The sequence below is a fragment of the Camelina sativa genome, chromosome 15 (assembly GCF_000633955.1).
Source record: "Camelina sativa cultivar DH55 chromosome 15, Cs, whole genome shotgun sequence".
Classification (NCBI taxonomy): Eukaryota; Viridiplantae; Streptophyta; class Magnoliopsida; order Brassicales; family Brassicaceae; genus Camelina; species Camelina sativa.
Genome location: NC_025699.1, coordinates 1,724,126 through 1,746,679, shown reverse-complemented (window position 1 = coordinate 1,746,679; position 22,554 = coordinate 1,724,126). Strand labels below are relative to the sequence as shown.

At 33.0% G+C, this 22,554-nt stretch overlaps 2 protein-coding genes and 1 pseudogene across 6 annotated transcripts; all 3 read left to right on the top strand.

Moving 5' to 3' along the window:
• Positions 7-5,516, top strand: LOC104744625 (coiled-coil domain-containing protein SCD2-like). Of its 3 annotated transcripts, none has more exons than XM_010465698.1 (22): positions 7-91; positions 168-476; positions 559-714; positions 798-953; positions 1,061-1,213; positions 1,375-1,524; positions 1,903-2,246; positions 2,391-2,469; positions 2,660-2,701; positions 2,946-3,008; positions 3,133-3,182; positions 3,260-3,287; positions 3,574-3,648; positions 3,723-3,833; positions 3,925-3,985; positions 4,101-4,214; positions 4,310-4,431; positions 4,558-4,627; positions 4,734-4,775; positions 4,937-4,977; positions 5,054-5,180; positions 5,275-5,516. In XM_010465698.1, exons 2-22 carry the CDS (start codon positions 177-179, stop codon positions 5,388-5,390), a joined length of 2,400 nt encoding a protein of 799 aa, XP_010464000.1. In that variant the 5' UTR covers positions 7-91; positions 168-176; the 3' UTR covers positions 5,391-5,516. The 3 variants fall into 3 exon arrangements, with proteins under 3 accessions (XP_010464000.1, XP_019092799.1, XP_019092800.1); XM_019237254.1 differs by having other exon boundaries at positions 2,388-2,469; XM_019237255.1 differs by lacking the exon at positions 7-91 and having other exon boundaries at positions 117-476; positions 2,388-2,469.
• Positions 14,740-17,518, top strand: LOC104744624 (trafficking protein particle complex subunit 6B-like). Of its 3 annotated transcripts, none has more exons than XM_010465694.2 (4): positions 14,740-14,990; positions 15,391-15,508; positions 15,589-15,811; positions 17,347-17,518. In XM_010465694.2, the coding sequence occupies exons 1-4, from the start codon at positions 14,839-14,841 to the stop codon at positions 17,424-17,426; spliced, it is 573 nt and encodes a 190-aa protein (XP_010463996.1). In that variant the 5' UTR covers positions 14,740-14,838; the 3' UTR covers positions 17,427-17,518. The 3 variants fall into 3 exon arrangements, with proteins under 3 accessions (XP_010463996.1, XP_010463999.1, XP_010463997.1); XM_010465697.2 differs by having other exon boundaries at positions 14,780-14,990; positions 17,291-17,364; XM_010465695.2 differs by lacking the exon at positions 17,347-17,518 and adding an exon at positions 15,972-16,209 and having other exon boundaries at positions 14,780-14,990.
• The window catches only part of LOC104744623, a 5,478-nt pseudogene continuing 3,596 nt past the window's right edge, over positions 20,673-22,554 (top strand).

Below are 22,554 nucleotides of genomic sequence, written 5' to 3'. Positions count from 1 at the left end.
CGCGTTCGTTTTTTTTTTTTTTTTTTTTCTTTTGCGTTTGCTGTGGTTTCCAAAATTTCGAGATGGGTTTCTAGGAAGAGAGATAAATTTGGTAACTTTTGGTGTAATTTTGAGTTTTCCATTGAATGTGAATGTGGATGATTGATTTAGTTAATTTTTTTTTGTAGTTGAGGACGATGAGAAACGCGAGACCTGTACACGTAAGGAATAAGAGTACGGAGCCAGTAACACCATCTTCGCCGATGATGACGTCTCCTTTGATGCATCGTCATACACGTTCAGGATCCAATGCTTCGAGTGCTAAGAAAGCACAGACGAAAGCAGCTGCTCAGAGACTTGCGGCTGTGATGTCAAATCAAACAGGGGACGATGAAGACAGTGATGACGACCTTTCCTTTGACTATAATGCTTCCTCCTCCGGTACAGGTAGCATTGGACTCGCTGCTGGAAGATCTCATCCTTCTCGCTCTCCACTGGTATGAGGGCTTTGCTAATTTCTCTCAGTTGGTCTCTTTCTAGGGATTTAATTTATGTGATACTCGTTTTCTTGAATGACAGGTAAGGAACCCTATTGCAAGGCGTCCTCAGAGAGCAACTCCACAGTTAGCTGATGATGATAATGAAGATGATGACTTTTCAGTGGATGTATCCAGCACCAGACCAAGTATTGGACTTTCTGGTGGAAGAACAATAAGACCTCAGTCTCCTGTGATGGTTTGTTTTAAGTTCTTTTTTTGTCTGTCAAATGTTTCTTGGCTTCAACTTCCTTATTATGCTAATACCCTTTTTTCGTGCAGACTAAAATTGCACCTTCGAGACGGACGCCACCAGCTAATGAAGATAATAAGAAGGACGACGACGATGATGATGATGTTGTTTCAGTAGATTATACAATTGGTAGGCCAAGTATTGGGCTTGCAAGTGGGAGGGCAATGCGGGCACAGTCATCTATGGTATTGTTCCGATACTTGGACACTTGCTGACTGTAGGTTTTGTTCATGTTTCTCAAAATTTCAACATAAGTTTTAACGTCTAGATTAAAAAAATTTGAAAAGCACAGAACAAAAGCCAGCCACAAGGGCGTCCGGTGGTGGCAGTTCATCAGCCAGCAGATGACGATAATGAAGATGATGAGACTCCATATGTTTATACAAGTGGTATTCCAAGTGTAGGACTTGCTGGTGGAAGGGGAGCACGGTCACGTTCTCCTCTGGTAATTAGTTTGTTTAACATTATCGATTTAAAACTTGTTGTTGTATGTCAGTTAAAGAATTTGTGAGTCGTTTCTGAAATCTCTTGCTTTCTCATACTATTTTTCGAGTGTGTTCTTGCTAGTTTTACTCGTTTAACTTGACCTATCACTGTGTACTACAGACAAAAACCCCTCCATTAAGGCATTCACAAGCATTAGCTAAGTCACCAGCCAATGGAGACAGTGATGCTGATTTTGATGAGCCGTTTACTAGTGGCATGCCAAGCATAGGACTTGCAGGTGGACGATCAATGAGACCTCGCACTCCTTTGGTAAATTTAGTCTCGATAAATGTACCCTTTAATAGTGAATCATGAACTAGTAGATGTTTCACTAAAATGATGATATTTGCTTAGACTTTCAGAAACTCGTCAATCAAGAAACAGTTTGATATTTTAAGACATGATAGCACTAGAACACTGTCTATAGGTGTTTTGAAGGTTGTAATAGTATCAGCATTGCATTTGTGTTTATAAGCATTATGGTATTCACCAGGAAAGAAGAGGGTGTAGTGTAGTTAACTGTTTTGGACTATCTGCATCAGCATTAGATGTTTCATGCCTCAAAGTTTGTGACTCATTCTTTACGGTTAGCACCTGTTTTGTTTTGTTGTTTTTACGTCTTCTGAAACTTTGTTTATTTTCCATTAGTCAATTCGTACTAAGGAACAAGCTCAGACCGGACTTCCAACTTCAGGTAGCCGATCCGCATCATGCGAAGATTCTACAGAACCTTCAGCTATTTCAACATTGACGAGTCATCCATCTCAGACAACCAACCAAGTGGAGCAATCTGCATCCGCTCGTTCTGTAGTCTCTAACAAATCATCCCAGTCTCTCAGTGCTCTGGATCAACCTCCATCAGCTCGTTCATCTTTCAGTGGTCGTCCAATACGGACAGTTCCTTTAATGCCATCGACGGTGCCTATATCACTTAAACCAGTGACTCCTGCGTTTCAATCCGACACGCCAACCAATCTTCGAAAAGATAAAAGGTAACTAAACGACAGCATATCCGAACTAAAGTTATCGATATGTTAGAGGATGCTCATTTATCATTGTTCACATCTACCCACTTCATTCACATTCACCTACTCATCAAGTGTGATCTTAGTTCAGTGGTTTCTGTCCATTAGCAGGTTTTCCATGGATTTGGGAAGCTCTGGCAACTTAAGAGAGTTAGGCAGCCAACGTTCTACTTCAGCTTTGCAAGATGAGGTTTGCTTTCTTCAGGAGCTGATGATATATTTTCATGAAACGCATTAACTAGTTCAGTCTATATTTTCGATATCTGAGTTCCTGGTTATTCTGTCTCTAACTCATGCCTTTTCCTTTTGTAGATTTTTGTGGTTAGAGCTTTCCTTACACTTTACGCTTTTGATTCCAAGATTTTTCGTTTTCATTTCAGGTTGATATGCTACAAGAAGAAAATGAAAGTTTGTTAGAAAAGGTGATGGCAGTAAATTTTCACAGTTTGTGTCAGTAGGCATTAGTTACTTCGTTTGATGACATATCTCCTGAAATTACATTGGCGAATTTGAGAAATTCTCTTTCTAAATTTTGTCGTGGATGTTGCTAATCTCAGGGAAAAACCATATCTTATGTATATTAGTCTAGCAGATTCTTTGTGAAGTTAGATAATACCTGTAAATTTTACTATAGTTTGCATCCCATCCTAATTTATGCATCCCCAGCTTCGACTTGCAGAAGATAAGTGTGACGAAGCAGATGCAAGAGCTAAGCAACTTGAGAAACAGGTAAGCAGATGGTTCATGCAGAATAGCATAGAAGTCCCTTCTTACGAACTGTTTGTATCATTAGTCTGTGTTTCTTTTCTGGAACTTTAACTACATCTATAAACTCAAAGCTGCTTTTTATTAGGTTGAAATCCTTGGAGAAGGTGTTACTATGGACGCACGTCTTTTAAGCAGGCAAGCTTCAGTTTATGTGCAACTTTTAGTTGACATATGCAAATTTTCTAATTCTGTGAATGTGTTTCTTACTTCAGAAAGGAGGCAGCTCTACAACAGAGAGAGGTTAGTGTCCGATCAAGTTTCTACATGATCCCATACACTATTTTTAAATTATAAAGTTCTAATAATTATGTCTGCCTACCATCATTATCAGCAAATGAAGTGTCCAAACGTGGATTCAGTAACTTGCTTCTGCATTTCTTAATACAACTTATTTCTCCATTTTTGTATATGCAAAGAAATTTTTTCAGTGTAGATGGTTTTGACAGCTGACTCATCATGCGTTGTGATCTTAGTTTAGATCTTGACAATCAAAAGTAGCATAATCCACAAAACCATTTCTTTTCAGGCTGCTTTGAAAGTGGCATCACAAAATCATGGAGGAAGGAGGGAAGATGTTTCGGCTCTTCACACAGAAGCTGAGGTACTTCAAGTTTATGTATTTTGTTGTTCTTACTGGCATCTGTACTAACGTTTTAGATCTTGGATTGGATTTAGATCGCTAGGGATGAGGCAGCATCTTCTTTAGAGCAGCTTCATGAAGTTGTATCAGAGCTTAATTCTCTTAAGACCGTGACCAAGAGATTGATATTGACTCAGGAGGAAATGGTACGCTACTGTTTAAGGTTTATACATTTTGTTTCCATTTAGTGTTTTTTTTTTAAGTCGATATCTTCTCATCTATAGCTCTTTATCTTAGGAAGAGGTTGTTCTGAAGAGGTGTTGGCTTTCACGTTATTGGGGCTTATGCGTTAGACATGGTACTACCTTGACTTCTTAATCCATAAATTTATAAGTAATAAGATCGATAAACGCAAAACAAATCTTTACACTGATTTTATTATGGGCTAAAGTTGGGTGAAATGTTGTTGGCAGGCATTCAAGCGGATATTGCAGGAGCAAAGCATGAATACTGGTCATCATTTGCACCTCTTCCTTTCGAGATTGTTCTGTCGGCAGGACAAAGAGCAAGGGATGGAGTTTCAGAATGTAATGTTTTCAGCTTGGTGCAGAAATTTAACGGTAGATGTTTAGTATTATTCTGACCTCGCTCGTTCTTACCCTCTGATTTCCCCACTAAGCAGCTAACAACACTAAAGGCGAAAGAGAAAAATCATTGGAAAATCTGCAAGAAACTTCTGGGGAAGGAAATGTCGAAAGCATGATATGGGTCGAGAAAGGTTTGCGGGAGCTGGCTGCACTAAAGGTGAAAAAACTTAACATAACATGATAACTTTTCTTGTCGCCTCTATCTTTTTTTTTAGAAGCAAAGGTTTGTAATTAGATGGTTTCAGGAGAGTTTTAAGTATCATCCGTTGCTCTGTCTTAAAAGGTTCAGGAAGCAGTTGCGTTTGTCATGGCTCAAAATAGACGGAGCTCATCATCAAAGTTTTTTGTTTCAGGTGATGACCAAAGATATACCTTGAAACGATACTTAACTTGATGTTTTCCTTGAACAAATACTATTTACCTTTTCCTAATCCATATTTCATTTTCCAATATTCATAGACGAAGTGAAACTGCCCATGGATGGACAATTTGAAGCCTTTGGTAAGTCAATAATTTCTACAAAATGATATGTTTTTGTTATTGATCATTATCACACGAAGCACTATTGTGATCAGACCCTAAGCAAGGTCATGTCATTATATGATAAAACCCTGAATCTTTTCCTTCAAACGTTCTTTATGCATTTTGGTTGTCCCAATCAGAGTTAAGCGACGAAGAAGTTGAAGATGTGAGTTTTAAACAGGTAAAGAAAATCACATCACAACTATCAGGTAACGTCAGGTGTAAGTGTGACCATCTCATTGTGGCTTTGGATACAGGCATGGCTTTCATATTTCTGGAGAAGAGCTAAGAACCATGATATTGAATCTGATCTAGCGGATGAGCGTCTCCAGTATTGGATAAACCAAGCGACTCGATCTGCCACGTCACAAGATGCTGTTGATGGTACAGTCTTCTTACACTCACTCTCACTGACAATGAGATGTATGCAAATAAAAGCAAACATAATTATGAATTTGGGTAAATTTAACGGGTGCAGTTGAAAGAGGGCTAATGGAGCTGAGGAAGCTGAACATAGAGTCACAGCTCTGGCAAAAATCAAGGAAAGGGCTTGACCATGAATCCAACCCTTCTCATCTTGAGCTTTCCTTCTGATTAGTGCTCTCCTTATTCCTATATTTTCCCCATTTCCACTCTTTACACACAAACAGTACCCAAAAAAAAAAAACTTACTTTTCTCATGTTTTTATATTTCATTCTGATTTTATAGGGGAGTTAAACTATGGGAACTGTGATTTAGAAAGAAATAATAATGATAATATTATTCTTTTTAGTTGTGCATCTTGAAAGTCTGTTACAAGCTACTGATATTATAAACATTGTGAGGCGTAATGTGCTACCAAATCATTTATATTGAACACGGAATAGTGACATCATCTAACTCCACACTCTTAAGGCCTATTGGATTTATTTATGTGGTGAAGGATGATTGCGTTGTTCACAGTTCTTGTCTCTGAACTGGTAAGCAATAAGTAGAGTTTTTGCTTACACTGATTTTTTAGAGTGACGGGTTAAGATTAGGAACTGATAGGTTATATTAACAATGTGTATTGCAGGGAGTATGAGTTATAGCTTCCCTGACTGTGCTGTGTTTCATAGACTTAGCTAAGCTGACTGGAGAGATTTGATTTTACGAGGTTTATTGTTGCAATGGAATGCAATATAGAAGATGCTGCGAAAGCAAAAAAAAAAAATTGCAGAGGAAAAGATGGAGGCTGGTGATTTTGTTGGAGATCCATCATCTCTAGCTTACCAGCAATCCTACCTACCAACCAATCGTGCTCAGATAATCAAAAATGTTCCTGTGAAATGGACGAAACTTCTTTTCATGAGTCTTGGCCACTCCTACTTTAAAGGAAGACGAAGCAAAGCAATGCTCTGCACCGGGAAATAGGAAATAGATATGGGCAAAGCTATAGAGAATGCAACAAGTACGAAGCAGCAGCAAGCAACATCATTAGAAGAAAAAAAAAAGTATAGTACTATAACTTTGATGATTCTTTTAGCAGTTTACAGGCACATAAGCGTTAAATAGTAGGAAACCGACTGACTTGGGAGCTTTAGAATTTGCCAAGCCTCGACAAAATTATTAAGTGGCTAGATTGCAGATATAGGCGAGCGCTACTTGGCAAATATAGTAAAACTTTTTCAGGAGAATATTGAAGAACAAAAAATGTCATGGATGGAATCATATGCCCCATTGAGGAGTGTAGTTTTAATTAGACTCTATATATGAGCTAGAATAGTGCTGATACATAATAGATAAAGAAACATGGTTCTTTTGTATAATATCAATCTTAATAACCCCGTCGACTTTTAATACTAATCTCTTCTTCCCACTTCGCCAGCAGCACTGCTTGCTGCATGTTCTCCACTGCTTGCTGCTTGTTCTCCTTTAGCTGCTTGCTCATGTCCTTTAATTTCTCCCCCAGTTTTCGGTTCTCTGCAATTTTACTTCTCGCAACAGACAGTTCTTGCTTACGCTTCTTTAGGTGAACTCCTAGAGAAGTTGCGTAAGCATACTGATAAAAACAGCTAGACACAGCCATTCCCAGTACAAACGCTACGTAAGGCGCTCATGCGTTGACAGCGTTGTCCAAATCAGCACCTTGACGAGAAACAGCGCTCAAAATTAGAAAAAAATGAAGAAGATTCAGAAACAGTATTTAATCTTATAAATCTTTAGATCAGACAACAAAGGAGACAAGTCTAAACTACATAGATCGGAGAAAGGAAACAGTTTTAATCTATAGATTCAGAAACAATATCGAATCGAATATCTCTTAGATCAGAATTCAGACAGTATCAAACAAAAATCAGACAAGAAGAAGAAGATTCAGACAACTCTGGTCTCTAGATCAGACGCAAAAGGAAAATAATACCATTGTTTCTAGGCGTGGAAGAGAACACACGAGATTGGCGCCTTTCCAAATGAGCGATAACCCTGCAAATTGTTTTCGTTTTTTATTTAAAAAAAAAAAAAAAAAAAAAATTAGGATCTAATTCATGTGACACAATCAGTTGAACAAACAAACGCAAGGACACATCTCAGAATCTGCATGATCGGGTCGGAAACTACTAGAAGGTTTGACGTTCTCTTTCTTTTAGGTCCTATGAAAATGAAAGTCATGATTAATAATAATCTTTATTTATAAATATATATATATATTTTTTTTTTGGGGTCAACATTTCTCTTCTCTTGTTTGTCTTCAGAATTAGTAATAGATAGAAGATATTTTTCAATAATCTGAGCTTTCATTCCTTTTTCAGATTCGTTTCCCTATTTAAATTGAATAATTTACAATAATACGCAAACCAAAATGTATATAAAATATATAAAACAATACTTATTTTGAAGAAGAAAAATATGCTCTTCTCTGAGTCCATTCAAATTTTAGGGTTTATAATTTTGCTCTAATCGATTCTCGAACTAGATTCGTCTCTTCCTACACTTGGAGCTTCTTCTGTTCATGTTGACGGCTTCTGAGAAAGAAATTCTCCGTTATTCTCTCTGGTTTAGTTCCTTCGCATGGTGAGCACTACTTCGCAAATGTATAACTTTTCGAGGAACAGGAAAGTACAAGATATGTCAACATGGACGGAATCATATGCCATTGAGGAGTGCAGTTTTAGATTAGTGCTGATATAAAATAGACAATATGCTAAAGCAACATGGTTCTTTTGCGGTGGGGAGCGCTTGATGTATAATAATACTAGGTTAGACATTCCTCACTTGATCTATAATAATACTAGGTTAGACAATACACCACACAACACAACAAGATATCAATCTCAATAACCCCGTCTTTTAATCGAAATCTGTTCTTGCCACCTGGCCAGCAGCAATGCTTGCTGCTTGTTCTCCTCTGCTTGCTGCTTGTTCTTCTCTTCTTGCTGCTCGTTCATCTCTGCTATCTGCTTGCCCAACTTCACTGATCTCTCGAACTGTTTTTGGGCTTTTTCAGTTATACTTTTCGCAGCTGACATTTCTGACTCGCGAGGTGCTCCTGTAAAACTCGATCAACAGTTGCGTGAACATGCACATAAAAAAAGCCAGAGGCAGCCATTGCCATTCCAATCGCTGCGTAAGGCGCATATGCGATAGCCAATCCAGCACCTTGACATAAAACATTGCTCAGAAATCAGACAAAAAGAAAAGACTCAGAAGCAGTATCAATCTAATAATGTCTAGATCAGATAACAACGGAAACAGTATTAGTGTAGTTTATAGATCAGACAACAACGGAAACAGTATTAGTGTAGTTTATAGATCAGACAAAGGAAACAGTATTAATCTAATCTCATCTCTAGATTCAGAAACAGTATCAATCTAATCTCTAGATCAGACAGTATCAAACAAAATCAGACAGGAAGAAGAAGATTCCGACAACTCTGGTCTCCATGATAAGGAATAATACCATTGTTTCTAGGCGAGGAAGAGAACACACGAGATTGGCGCTCCCCAAATGAGCGATAACTCTACAAAATTGTTTTGTTTTGTTATTTAACTTAACTGAAACAACAAATAAGAATCAACAACACTCAGATACCTTCGCGACGACATATCTCAGAATCTGCATCATCGGGTCGGAAACTACTTAGGTCCCCAATATGAAAGGTGAATGAATTGATTATTAACAGAACATAATACAAGATATATATACAGAGGTAGAGACTAATCACGTAGATTGTGATTGATATGCAATCTCCTAATTACATAATTGATACACGAATCATAAGTGTGATTGATTGTGTTTCCTTATTCCTCTATACCCAACTCCCTATCTTATTCAGCCATCCTATGAAAATAATATATTATATATATATATATATATATATATATATATATTATTTTCATAATTAATAAATAAAGATTTTTTTCAATTATCTTAAAGTTTCCTTCCTTCTTCTGATTCGTTTCCCCATTTATCCTAATTTCTACCAGCTTAAAAGTATATATTATTTTAAATATATAGAAACTAAAATGTACATTAAAGTCTAAAGCAATACTTATCTTGAAAAGAATAAAATCTCTTTTTTTCTTTTTTTCGTTTTTCCCTTTTCATAATCCATATTTCATATTCCAATATTCATAGACGAAGTGAAACTGCCCATGGATGGACAATTTGAAGCCTTTGGTAAGTCAATAATATCTACAACATAATTTGTTTTTGTTATTGATCATTATCACACGAAGCACTATTGTGATCAGACCCTAAGTCCAAATTTATTGACTCGAGTTCTGTTAACATTTATTTCCATTTCTTTACTTAGTTTTCATTTCTTTCAAAAAAACACTCTCAGGTTTCTAGAAATATGAAACGAGACAAAACAAAATCCAACGGAATATGCGAGAATGGGATTGGTAAATGTGAGAACTCATAAAAAGATATTAGTGTCTCAAATTAAACTTATGATTTTTTCACATTTATTTCTTACTTTTTGTTTATATATTGCTTATGTTTTGCTTATCTTCATCTTAATAGTTTTGTTTTTAAACTTAATTCATATGTTTATAATTATAATGTATTGACAAAATTTGTAATCAAATATAATTTATCTATAAATTAAATTCATTAAAAACTTAATTTGATTAAGATACTTAAGATGTGGTGGAATATTATGAAACTTTCTTTTTAATCTTAAAAAAAAATCATTAATAATTCAATTGAGATGTAAAGAATGGATCTGTTATGTTACACAACATTAGTATTCTATGGAATGTCTCTTTTTAGATTTTGTCATTGTAGATAATATCTACATTAGGAATGTCTTCTTTACATAAACTAAACAACTGCTTCATGCTAATTCCTCATATTAGTCTTTTCTGCTCTCTTTTTTACACAACATTAGTATTCAAATTCACGCGTAATTCCTCATTAGACGTTCTAATGAGTTGTGCTGTTATCCCACTTTTACCATTATGGTAAAAGTGGTTTTTGCATGAACTTGTACTATAAGTTCTCTCTGCTTTTATGCACCCTAGATGAGCTAGCTAGTTACACAGCATCTTTCTTCAAAGCAAAACTAATTTCTACACATCATCGTTCTATTCTGAAACATCATGAAAAGAGAATGAGACGAAGGAAAGGAGGTAAAGATCAGATAAGCCAGATAAGCTTTTCTGACTTACTTGATGCTCCCCTTAATCTCCTGAAAAAGGGGTGCATCAAAGCTGCAGCCGGTCCAATCATCAAGGCCCTGGATGCTGCCGGGGAAGCCATACCCTCATTCAACCCAGCAATTGCAACTGCCGTCACCAGATCACAAAACTGTGTGGCTCCGGTTTTAGGCATGGCGAGCAAGGTGTACGATGCTCCTCAAGCCAAAAGAAGTCTAGGCCTGGGAGCTGCATCTCTTGCAGTTATTGCGGCTGCCCTTCTACATTCAAGGAAGAAGGACTTGAAGAAAGAGGCTGAGAATCGTGAACTCAAAGATTACTGAGGCTAGTTAAAATAATAGAACAGATTTAAAATGGTTTTGTTTACTGAATTTTAAATTTTAGATAATTTATATTTGATTACAACTCTGTCAATACATTATAATTATTAAGATATGAATTAAGTTTAAAAACAAAATTATTAAGAAGAAGATAAGCAAAACATAAGCAATATATAAACAAAAAGTAAGAAAGTAAGTATTTATCGTGATATTAGCCTCCGTAAACCGAAATTTTTATAGTGTCTAAACATTAAAGAGATCATAGGGTTTTTTGTGCAGAGATAATCTTGGTGATCAAGTATACGATGTATGTAGTTATAATATATGCTAGTAATATAATACACCACTAATCATGAGTGTGGGTGTAGTATATCATGTTTCCTTTTCCTATAAAATCTGCAAGTGTAGTTAATATATTGATAAGTCGAAGATTTGGTGAGGATATTGTAATTATAGTTAAAACATTAAATTGTTTGTTGTTGTTTTTTTTGCAATTTTTAGGGATTAATTTTGCAAAAAAAAATTTAAATAAGTATAACCAAAAAGACATAACTCAAAATGTATTTCAAAAATGTTAATATAGATAAATGCATGTCAATCATCATGTGTTTCTCCTTTCATTTTTGTTTGATTTTTTTAATTATTTTGAATTATTATATAACAAAAAAAGTCCATAAAAAAATCAATTTTTTATGCATATTTTTTATTCGAATTACAAGAAAATAACATATATTACTCAATTAATACATTTAAAAATGATTTATAACCATATCTTATTATATAAAGTTCAATGAAAAAATTTCTTATTAACGAGATAGTCACACGTGTCAAAAATATTGAAAAGATGTTGACACGCGTCAATTCTAAATTTATTTTAAAATAAAAATGTGAAAATTTAAACCTACCATAAAAAGATTTTATATAAAATTAAAATAGAAAAAAGAAAACCTAATAAATAGAAATTCGAAATTTGAAATTATAATATTGTTTACTTATTTTTCTTTTAAGTTGCTAATTTTACAAGAAAATATTACATTTTTAATAAGATAAATAAATGATTGTAAAAATTACACAGTTAATTACTGTTTAAAAAAATGTAAATACTAGCTTTTACAAAAAGAAAAAGATTTTTGAAGTATTTTACAAAAAAGAAAAAGATTTTTGAAGTAGAAAAAATAATAATAATATTGTGTACTTAATTTATTTTAAGTTGCTAACTTTACAAGAAAAAGTATTACTTTTTTTATTAGATAAATAGATGATTTGAAAATTATACGGTTAATTACTATTAAAAAAATGTAAATACTCTCTTTTACAAAAAGAAAAAGATTTTTGAAGTATAAAAAATAATAATAAAAATTGAAATAATAATATTGTTTACTTATTTTTATTTTATGTTGCTACTTTTACAAGAAAAAATATTACTTTTTTATAAGATAAATAAATGATTGTGAAAATTATAGAATTAATTACTGTTTTAAGAAAATGTAAATACTTACTTTTACAAAAAGAAAAAGATTTTTGAAGTAGAAAAAATAATAATAAATCGTCATTTTTTTTTTACCAATCAAATAATTTATTCAAAAGACTGTTACTGTAATATATATAAGATATGAGTATGTAAGATTAACGTATGTGTTTTTGTAACTATATAATAGGTTATTTAATGTGTTCATAAATAAATTTGTTGGTTGTAGTAAAAACTAAAGAGTATATTTTACAAGTAAAATATTTTTGTGTGTACAAATACATTTTTAGTGGTAATGAAATTCGAAATTATAATATTGTTTACTTATTTTTAAATTAAGTTGCTAATTTTACCAGAAAAATATTACTTTTTATATAAGAAAAAACTGGTTTGTGAAAAGTATACAATTAATTAATGTTTCTAATAAAAGGTAAATACTCACCTATACACAAAGAAAAATATTGTTGAAAAAAACATAAAAATAGATTATATCATATTTTTTTCAACAATCAAATTCAAAAAGTCTGCTATTGTAATATATAAAATAGGAGTATGTAAGATTAACATATGCATTTTTGTAACTATAAAAATGTGAAAGTAAAGAGACATCTTATTATATAAAGTTTGATGTCAAAGTTACCCATTAATAAGATCGTGACACATGTCAAATATATTGATTAGATATTGACACGTGTCAAAATAAAATATATATTTTTTATATAAAACAGCTAATTATATTTATAGATACATGTTTATATTTAAAAACAAATTCTAAATCAAAAAGGAAAATTAACAAAATCAATATATTTTTCATTGTATGCTAATTATATTATATGTGTGTTCACAGTAAAATTTGACATGTATAAGCAAAAACTTAATTTATTAAGCATGTATATTAATCAATAATTAATGAATAACAAAGTTAAAAAGAATAATATAAGTTATTTAACATAATTTTATTCGGATATAAATTGTATTTATCGTTGCAATATAATTTTTTATTGTAAGTAAGTACACAAAAAATTGAAAGAATAATGTACTTTATAAAAAGAAAATTTCAATATATGATGTGTATTAGTATAGTTTTACATGTTTTATTTAAAGATTTTAATGCATGCAGTAATATGAGAAACATGAAAAAAAAATAGAAAAATGAGTTTGTAGGAATGAATTTTTGGTTAATTGTTGAAAATTGACAAAAACATTACTTATGAAATTATGACATATAGAAGAATGATATTTAGGATATTTTTGGATTTCCAAAAATTTGTGGATGTTAACTGACTTTTTACTGATTATCTTTATTGTTAAATTTAAAATACTAACCAATATACATATTATCTCATATGATGCTTATATTATTTTATTATTAAATTTTTAACTTTAGTTCACGAGGAAGTGAATTATGGTTTTACGATGAAATAGATAGTTAAATGTAAATGTGATTACTAAACTGAATGTCTAACGAGGAAATTTATTTTAGATGAAAAAGTTTCCAAATATTAATAAGTATCATTTATTAAAAATCATTTAAGAATATTAGTAATTTTTTCTTATGATTTATTTTATAATTTCATACACATGTATTTTTGTAATGCATATGTCAAAACATATGATAACTTGAAATAAATTATAATTTATAGAAATGAATCTTCAGTTATTTGATGAGAATGTCTCTGTATCTTTATATATGTTTTTATTTTATAAATTTCACTCATTTAAAATTGATTAAGACATGAGGTAAAATTAGTATTTATGAGATAACAACATAACAAATATGTCTTAAATAATGTTTGATTCAGTTTTTTGAGAATTATATTTTGTTAATTTTTATTTGTATTTCCAATTGTTACTAAGATATAGATTTGATATGATGTATTAATTGTGTTTGATATAAAACATTTAGTTCTATGCATTAAGATGAAATTTGTAATTAAACTTAAAATATTGTTTATTATGATGGTATAGATATTTAAATGGTACTCCCTGTCCTATAACAGTTTTTGGGTAAAAAAACACAAAGATTAATAAACAATAAATATTATTAATATTTATAAAATTTCAACCAATAGGAAAATACATAGCTCAAATAGTCATATATTGTTTTTCTCCACAGTCATATATTGTTATATTAACAAAAATTATATATAAAAATTTGAGAAAATATTATAAAATAGAACAAAAAAACTTTAAAACTCTTATATAATGTAACTGAGAGAGTATTAAATGAAATATGAGAAGTTTATATTCAATATTTAAATATTATAAGATAAAATCTAAAAACATATATATTACTATTTAATTATTCTTAATATATTTTTTTAAAATTTATCTAGTTATAAATAAAATCAAATGAATTTAAATTCGAATGACCATGAATAATTGTGTAATTCGGGTATGAGAACGAAAAAATGAACCAAGATGATCTCGGTTTAAATTGAGAGATTCAGGGTTATTTATGACACATTCGAAACTTATGTCACAAAATCGGAAACAACAGAAACTGTTAAGGACTTACATGTGATATTCTACAAGTCAATAGATCGGGGGGGAGCTTTCGTATCGTAGCATCATCATCCCAATTCCAAAACCGGTCGTCGTGTCGTGTCGTCGAGAGAGAGAGACGGAAAGAGAATGGGGAGAGAAGTAGCGGAGAGCTGTGTAGATACTATGTTGATGGAGATGGTGGCTATGTACAGTGGTAGATTCTACGCTAACAAGCCGGAACTCGCCGCGAGGAGGATCGAAGCCATTGGTTATCAGGTCGGCCATCAGCTCTCCGAGAGGTTTGTTGTCTTCTTTTCGATCTGATTCTTCATCTATCAATGAGATTTTTTCTCGGGAATGTTAGAATTAGCTGTAGATCTGAGGGATGATGGCGAAGTTTTATATCATTAGCGTTGATTCTCTGATATTGGATTTGTCATATCTCTCGAGTCTAATTAGCCAAGAATGTTTGAGAATTTGATCTGAGTTTTATATCTCATTGGGGTTTTAGTGTTGAGCAACTGTGAAATTTTTTTGAGATGAGTCTAATTAGCCATGAAGATATAGAGGTTTCTGGTGTTCTGTGACCTAGGTGTCTTGGATTTTAGGTGTTTTACTGATCAATGGTTGGCTCTGATCAGTGGAAGATATTGCATATTGTTTGATTGTGCATAACTCCATCCTTTTGAATGTCATTAGGTACACTATGGAAAGACCAAGGTTCAGTGACCATTTAGAGGCAATCAAGTTTATCTGCAAAGACTTCTGGTCTGAGGTCTTCAAGAAGCAGATAGATAATCTAAAGACAAATCACCGGGTAAGATTTCCTTTAAAATTTTGGAAATTTTCACCAATGTTTCTTGTGTGTGTGTTTCTCACAAGTGTTTGTTACTTCAGGGTACTTTTGTATTGCAAGACAACAAGTTCCGGTGGTTGTCTCGTGTCTCAATTGACCCTTCATCTGATAAAGAAACCGAAGATCCGTCGACTCCAGGGGAAAGCAAAGCAGCACAAGCGGTGAGCATGTACTTGTATTTCCCATGCGGGATCATTAGAGGTGTCCTCTCCAACTTGGGGATACCTTGTGCTGTCTCTGCAGACATATCAAGCCTTCCCACATGTAAGTAGTATATACCATTAAGGTTACGTTCAAATGTTCTCATTCTTTCACTTTCTTCTATATCTTCAAAATCACACATCCGAGAGGAAGAAAGATAGATAAGTTGGTTATAAGTCGCTACGGGTTGGTAAGTTAACCTTCTCTCATGTGCTTTTCACAGGCTCTTTCGTGATTCGGGTCAAGGCTTGATTCTGCATTTAGCAGGATTTCGTCGGCTTTAGATTCCAGCTCGGCTTTATACTTTCAAGGAAGGTAGATTCTTCGGACCTGATGTAACTAAACAAAACCTTTGCTGTTTTTTTGTTGTTTTGAGACACATTGGCCTTTGGTAAGAAACAGTGCAAGGCGTAGTAAAAAAATCATTTATTTCCTTTTTAATGTAAATTTTTTTAACTTGAGATCTCCAAAAGAAAAAGAAAAAAAAACGAAAAACGGGACTGTTTAATGTAATCAAATGAAAGCCCAACAAGCATATGTCTCGTTAATAAGCCCATCTAGACAACTTTATTATCAGCGGATACGTCGGGTTAATCCAGCGGTGACGGTGAAAGTGAAAAATAAACGAGATACAGAAACCTTAACATTGTAAATTGTAATTATCCTTTTAAATTGTAATTAATCATTTTCTGTACATAATGTTAATGGCAGTTTCAGTAATTAAGTGAATAATTTTGAACAATGTACAAAATATACTTTTCTTTTAATAATAGAATAAAGATAGTGATTAATAACGAATTTCTCTCCGTTTTGAGGAAAAACCAGACCACCAATCTATTGAGGAGGTTGGAAAGCAAAATCTGAAAACAAAACAATATTTCACATGAATTCAAAATAATTTAAGATGCCTTACTTCAAAGAGGTCAGATTAGTTGCCTTTTATTTGCTTTCTTTATTTGAGTTTAACATTTTATCAGCGTCAATACTAACTGTTTAAGTCTAAAAATTCTTTTGTGCAACATAAAAGGAATAGTCTAATTAAGACCGTATACAGATTTCCTTATGCACATTTTCATAATTTAATACGAGCTTAATTACATGATTAATTTATAACATTTATAACCAAAAATAAAGGAAACTCCACGTCCATGCATGAATTGGTAGATTGATAATGATCTTTTCAATTGGTAGATTGGTAGGTTTAACGAAGCAGGTGGAGGAATAAAAGATTGAGTTGGAATCGATAAACGAACAGGTAGCATCTACAAACCAAAAACTGGACAGGCAATAAGAAAGACTCGACACTGCTAATAATAATGTAAGATGGGTAGATGATAAAATCTTCGAGGAAAGGTCACGCAAAAGGTCACACAAAAAAATAATACAGAAATACCACAATCGTTAATGGTTTTTTTTTTCCTTTTTTTAATGAATATTGTTGTGTATTTGGCATTAAAATGGAAATATATTTATTCTTTATATATTTATAAAATTAAATTTTCAGATCCAAAATGTAATCAGCTCATTACACATTTTTTTTAGCTAGATAGCTGTAGATGAGTACACGCTTAAGCAACACGAGGGATTTATGGATGCAGATATTAAAAAGAAAACGCATGTGGTTAAGCCAGCTGAGTCCAGTGACATCATGAAGGTCCAAGAGCTGGCAGTAGTATGAAAAGAGAAGATAACAAGTAGAGGTCCGATATATTTATCAATTCATCAATCATCAATCAAGAAGAGACTGCTCAGCTTGCCTCCCGTATTGCACTTTCTCATTAATTTGTTGCACCTCTCACAAGTTACATTTTTTTTGTTTTGATTAATTTGTGTTGTTTATATTTTTTATGATCAAACGTGTTGTTTATTTAGTAATTTAATTTATTTATTATTTTCTCTAGTTTTTGCTTTCTTGCCGGTTTATTTTCTCTAGTGATTAGTTTTATTATATAACTTGCCTAGATCAAGTTATTTCGTGGATTGGATTTTCATAGCTATTGTTATAAGGGAAAGGGAAAGAATAAATTTTGCAAGGGAAAGGGAAAGAATAAATTTTGCAAATTTGAATATTTTCTGTTTTTAAGTTAATATGAAAACCTAAAAAAGGAAAATTTGCATATTTGAACTTGTTAATAAAAGAGATAAAGTCGGCTTAATTGGATTCGATCCGACGGTCAATAAATAAAGTACTAAAACTCTTTTTCGAAAAGGAAAAAACAAAAGAGATTTACCAAAACAAAAAAAAGGAAAACATTACACCGCTCCCCACTTTTTTTCCTTTTTGCTCCACTAATGAATCAGTATAAATATGGGGTAGGAGTTCCATCAGCAAGGAATCCACAATCAATCAGCGAATTATTATTTTTCTCTACTGTTTGTTTTCTTTCTGAGCTTGCTTTTGATACTACAGATTTCTTTAATTTGCTGCTTTTGGAAAGAGAGACAATGACAACCATTCGTGAAACGCTAGAGAGGGCTACCAAGGAAGCCAATCAAACAATAGCCGTTGCTCAACAATGGAAGAATCTGGAAGATGCTTTGGATTCGATTGAAGAGGCCTCGAATAGGGAGGATCGTGAATTAGATAGAATAGAGATGCAGTGTTTAGCGGAGCTTCAACAGCTGCCGTCAAAGGAAGAATGTCTAGCTAAAATTGCCACCTTGAATAACCAAATCGCTGACGTCCAAACCGGTATTGCGCATCAGCGTCGTGAAGCAGCCAAACAAGAGCTCGAACTGCTAAACAAACAAATCCAAGATGAAAGGCTTAAATTGTTAGTGACCAAGGATCTCCTAACTACGGCTACCCGAAAATATGATGAGAAGAAAGCGATATATGCTTCTCGTGAAAGAAAGCTGAAGACAATTGAGGATAGCATCAAAAACATGAAGAAGCTGAGATATCAACGAAAACGAATACCAAAACATATCTGCCGAGCTGAGAGATGTGCATGAGAATAAACAACGTTACCTAGACTTACAAAATCAAATCATCGGGGCACTCTTAGAGAAATATGTTTCACTCTACCGTTCTTTCCAAGGAATGCAATTCACCGCTCACTAGCTATATTATCTTGCTTTCGATGTTTTTTCTTTATTTCCAGCTTCTTCCATCATGATACCATAAAATAATTAATCAATTTGAAATTTTTCCCTTTTTTTTTGGTTGAATTTGTCGTATGTGTTTTTTCAAATAATTGAAATAAATCTAAGAATGCCCCAAAACTCGCTCTGCATATCTGCATATATCTCTAGAACTTCTTTACGTGTATCAGACACTTAAAACCTCGACGATGATCTGCATGTTAATTTAGACGTTAGTAACACACAGTGGCCATGCATGATGATCTGGCACGGATGTTTCTTTGTTTGGTATCTATTTGGAATCCAGTAGTACGAGTTGAAAGCATTTACACTTTAGAAACTTGTCTACATCGATCATTTAAACTGACACTAAATTCACATGTATATGTATATAATATATAATATATAAATGTTTAAAAACACCATAATTTTTATTAAACTTGATTTATAATTCAAAATTTTTTTAAAAATACTAAAATAATTATTCAAAAAACAAATAAATTTCATATTGAAATACTTATTCATTTATGCATTTGGCTTTTCACCCAAACTTTAATCAAGTAATTTGATAAATGACAAAACATATGCTTTAGATCGTAGATCTTTTCTCTTAGATCGTGGGTCAGTAGTTGCATCGGTAAGAATGGTCAAGTGAGAGTTGAGAAGAGTCACTGGTGATTTGTTTTAATATTTTTCATAAATAATTTTATTTTCTTAAATTTCTGATGAAATATTAAATTTATTTAGATTTTTTTGAACTTATGTACGATGTGCCATTAAATTTACATCAAGTTTTCCGGGTTATAGTAAATTGGAATATTATTTTCTTCTAAATATTTATTTTATAATCTCTGCAATCGTATTCGTACTTCATTTTCTCCCATCTTTAATGAGTAAAATGGTTAGATAGAAGATATAACAAAAAAAAATTCATTATCATTGATTTCTTTTAAGTGTTTTTTTACAAAAAAAAAAAGAAAAAAAAAAAATCCAACCGCCGCAAACGCTTGCGGGAAGCAGTTTTTAAAATTCAGTGGTTTGGAGCGATTATGATTTGAGAGCGATTGAGAGCGGTTTGTGTGATTGGTTCCAATCGCTAGTAACCGCTACTATCCGCAAACGCCTTGCGGAAGGTAGCGGAAAAACCAGTCACCACCTAAATTGGATACGATTTTACGATAATAATGGATATAATCCAGTGGTCGCACCATAACCATTTAACCAAATCAAGATAAAGACATACTTTATTAAGATTTGCTGGCCAAATAATGTTTTTTCCCAAAATAAGGTCCATTTCTTTATTAAGGCCCAAATTAGTTCACACATCGAAATACTGTAGAAATAATGTAAGATGAGGGAGAAGTTTACTTCTCAAAAAAATTAAATGTATCGCTACTTTTCAAGTTCAAGAAATGCTATGATTAGAACTTATTCTTGGTGGTTCTAACCAACCGTTCTTAATTTTTGATGGAGATGTAACAATCTTAAGAGAAGGATTGATCGTTTTTCTTTAATCGTCGACGGTCCACATATATGATATCTAAACAATAAATACAGAATCTTAACCATAAATTAAGATTATTCAAAAAATATTCATTTTCCTTATTTAATTTATTTTCTTTTTTTTATATGATATTCTAAGTTATATAGAATTATAAATTTTAAAATGTCTTTTATATATCTTCTACTTTTTTTATTATACAGAATAAATATATTCTGAATTGATGTAGAATAAAGAAATATGTAGAATACATATTCTTAATTTTGTAGTTAAAAAATCTCTTCTTTTTTTTTTTTTTTTTTTCCAATTTTACGTTCATTATATATCTCACTAAAATTCCCAATTTCAAAAAGACAAAAATAACTCTCCTCTCTATTTTGGCGAAAACCCTAATTTCATAGATCTGTTTTCTCTACAATCGCCCTCTCTTCCGCTTCTAGATCTCGTCTCAAGTATGCTCCCTCAGAAACTCGCTACCATGGCTACCTCAGAATCCTGCAAAGACCTAAAGAAAAGTGATGGAGCCAAAAAAAAGAGGGTTGAAGTTGAGAAGTTACTTGATGCATTCGAAGCTGGAGGGGAGAACTCTAAAGATTGTACGTTGATTTTGACTAATGGTGACTCAGCCAAAAGTCTAGCTGTAAGTGGTTATGATCTATAGTTTCTGCCACCTTTCGTTTTTTATCACAACACTCCTAATACTCGTTATGTTCAGGTCGCGGGTCTATCTGTTGTGGGTCAAAAATATTATGGTGTGTTTCCGCTTGGAGGAAAGCTATTGAATGTTAGGAATGCCAACATCAGTAAGATTAAAAGGAATAAGGAAATTAAGAACTTAAAAACAATTCTTGGGCTAGAGGAAAATATGAAGTACGAGAATGTTAACTCATTGAGATATGGCCATATCAGGATTATGACTGATCAAGTATGTTTACAGTCTACTTCTTACTCAGCATATTCTATAAATATGCTTTCATGACGAATTCTCTCTCTCCACCTTGTTCAGGATCATGATGGTTCCCATATAAAGGGCCTCATAATAAACCTTTTCTACTATTACTGGCCATGGTTACTCAAAGTTCCATCATTCATAGGTGAGATTAGAACACCCATTGTGAAGGTAAGTAGAAAGAGAAGACTTTATCCTCCTTCTTTCACAATTTTTTATAGCGCTTGATATAGTAGAGAAAAGAATGCTAACAATTGCCCTGAACATATATCATACTCAGGCTACGAACATGGAGACTAAAGAAGTTTTGTCATTTTTCTCAATCCCTGAGTTGGAAGACTGGAAAAAAAGACTGGGTAATGCAACCGGATGGACTACCAGATACTACAAGGTTTTCTTTCTGTTGTAACTATTTAGAGATGAACTTTTTGTAAGTGCTCAAGTTCACTGCATACTAATTGTCCATATATCTTTCCAGGGGTTGGATACAAGTGATAATGAGGATTTTGTTTTGTCCATATATCTCAAGGGAAAGAGTACTTTCGTAATCTTAGTCTTCACGAAAAGGTTTTTGTTTGGGAGGATGAACAAGATGGAGAAGCCATTGAACTTGCTTTCAGTAAAAAGAAGACTGAAGCCCGAAAAAAATGGCTTTCGAACTATGTGGTATGGAGGATTTGAGTTATCTTTTAAAATATCTGTTTTCTGCTTATTACATCTGCCTATTCTGATTTCCTCTATTCCATTCAGCTTGGCACTCATCTTGATCAGAGAGAAGCGAAAGTTACATACAGTGACTTCGTGAACAAAGAACTGATCTTGTTCTTCAGGGCCCAACTTCAACGGTCAATTGCCTCAATGGTTGATGGGCTCAACCCCGGTCAGAGAAAGATACTTTTCTGTGCATTCAAGATAAACTTAGTTGAAGAAATTAAGGTTTCCGAATTCGTTGGTTATGTATTGGAGAATTCAGCTTATCATCATGGGAGTCTTTCCAGCACTATCATAGGCATGGCACAGGATTACTTGGGCAGCAACAATATCAACTTACTTAAACCAAATGGCCAATTTGGTACACGAGCTTCGGTAAGGATAGCTAATAGACCAACTGTTCTCATTAATCTATGCTTGTGCTCATCATAGTGTATCCAATTGTAGGGTGGAAAAGATGCAGCTAGTGCAGGATGCATTTTCACTGAACTCTCTCCTGCAACAAGGATCTTGTTTCCCAAGGATGATGATGTCCTACTTGATTACTTGAACGAAGATGGG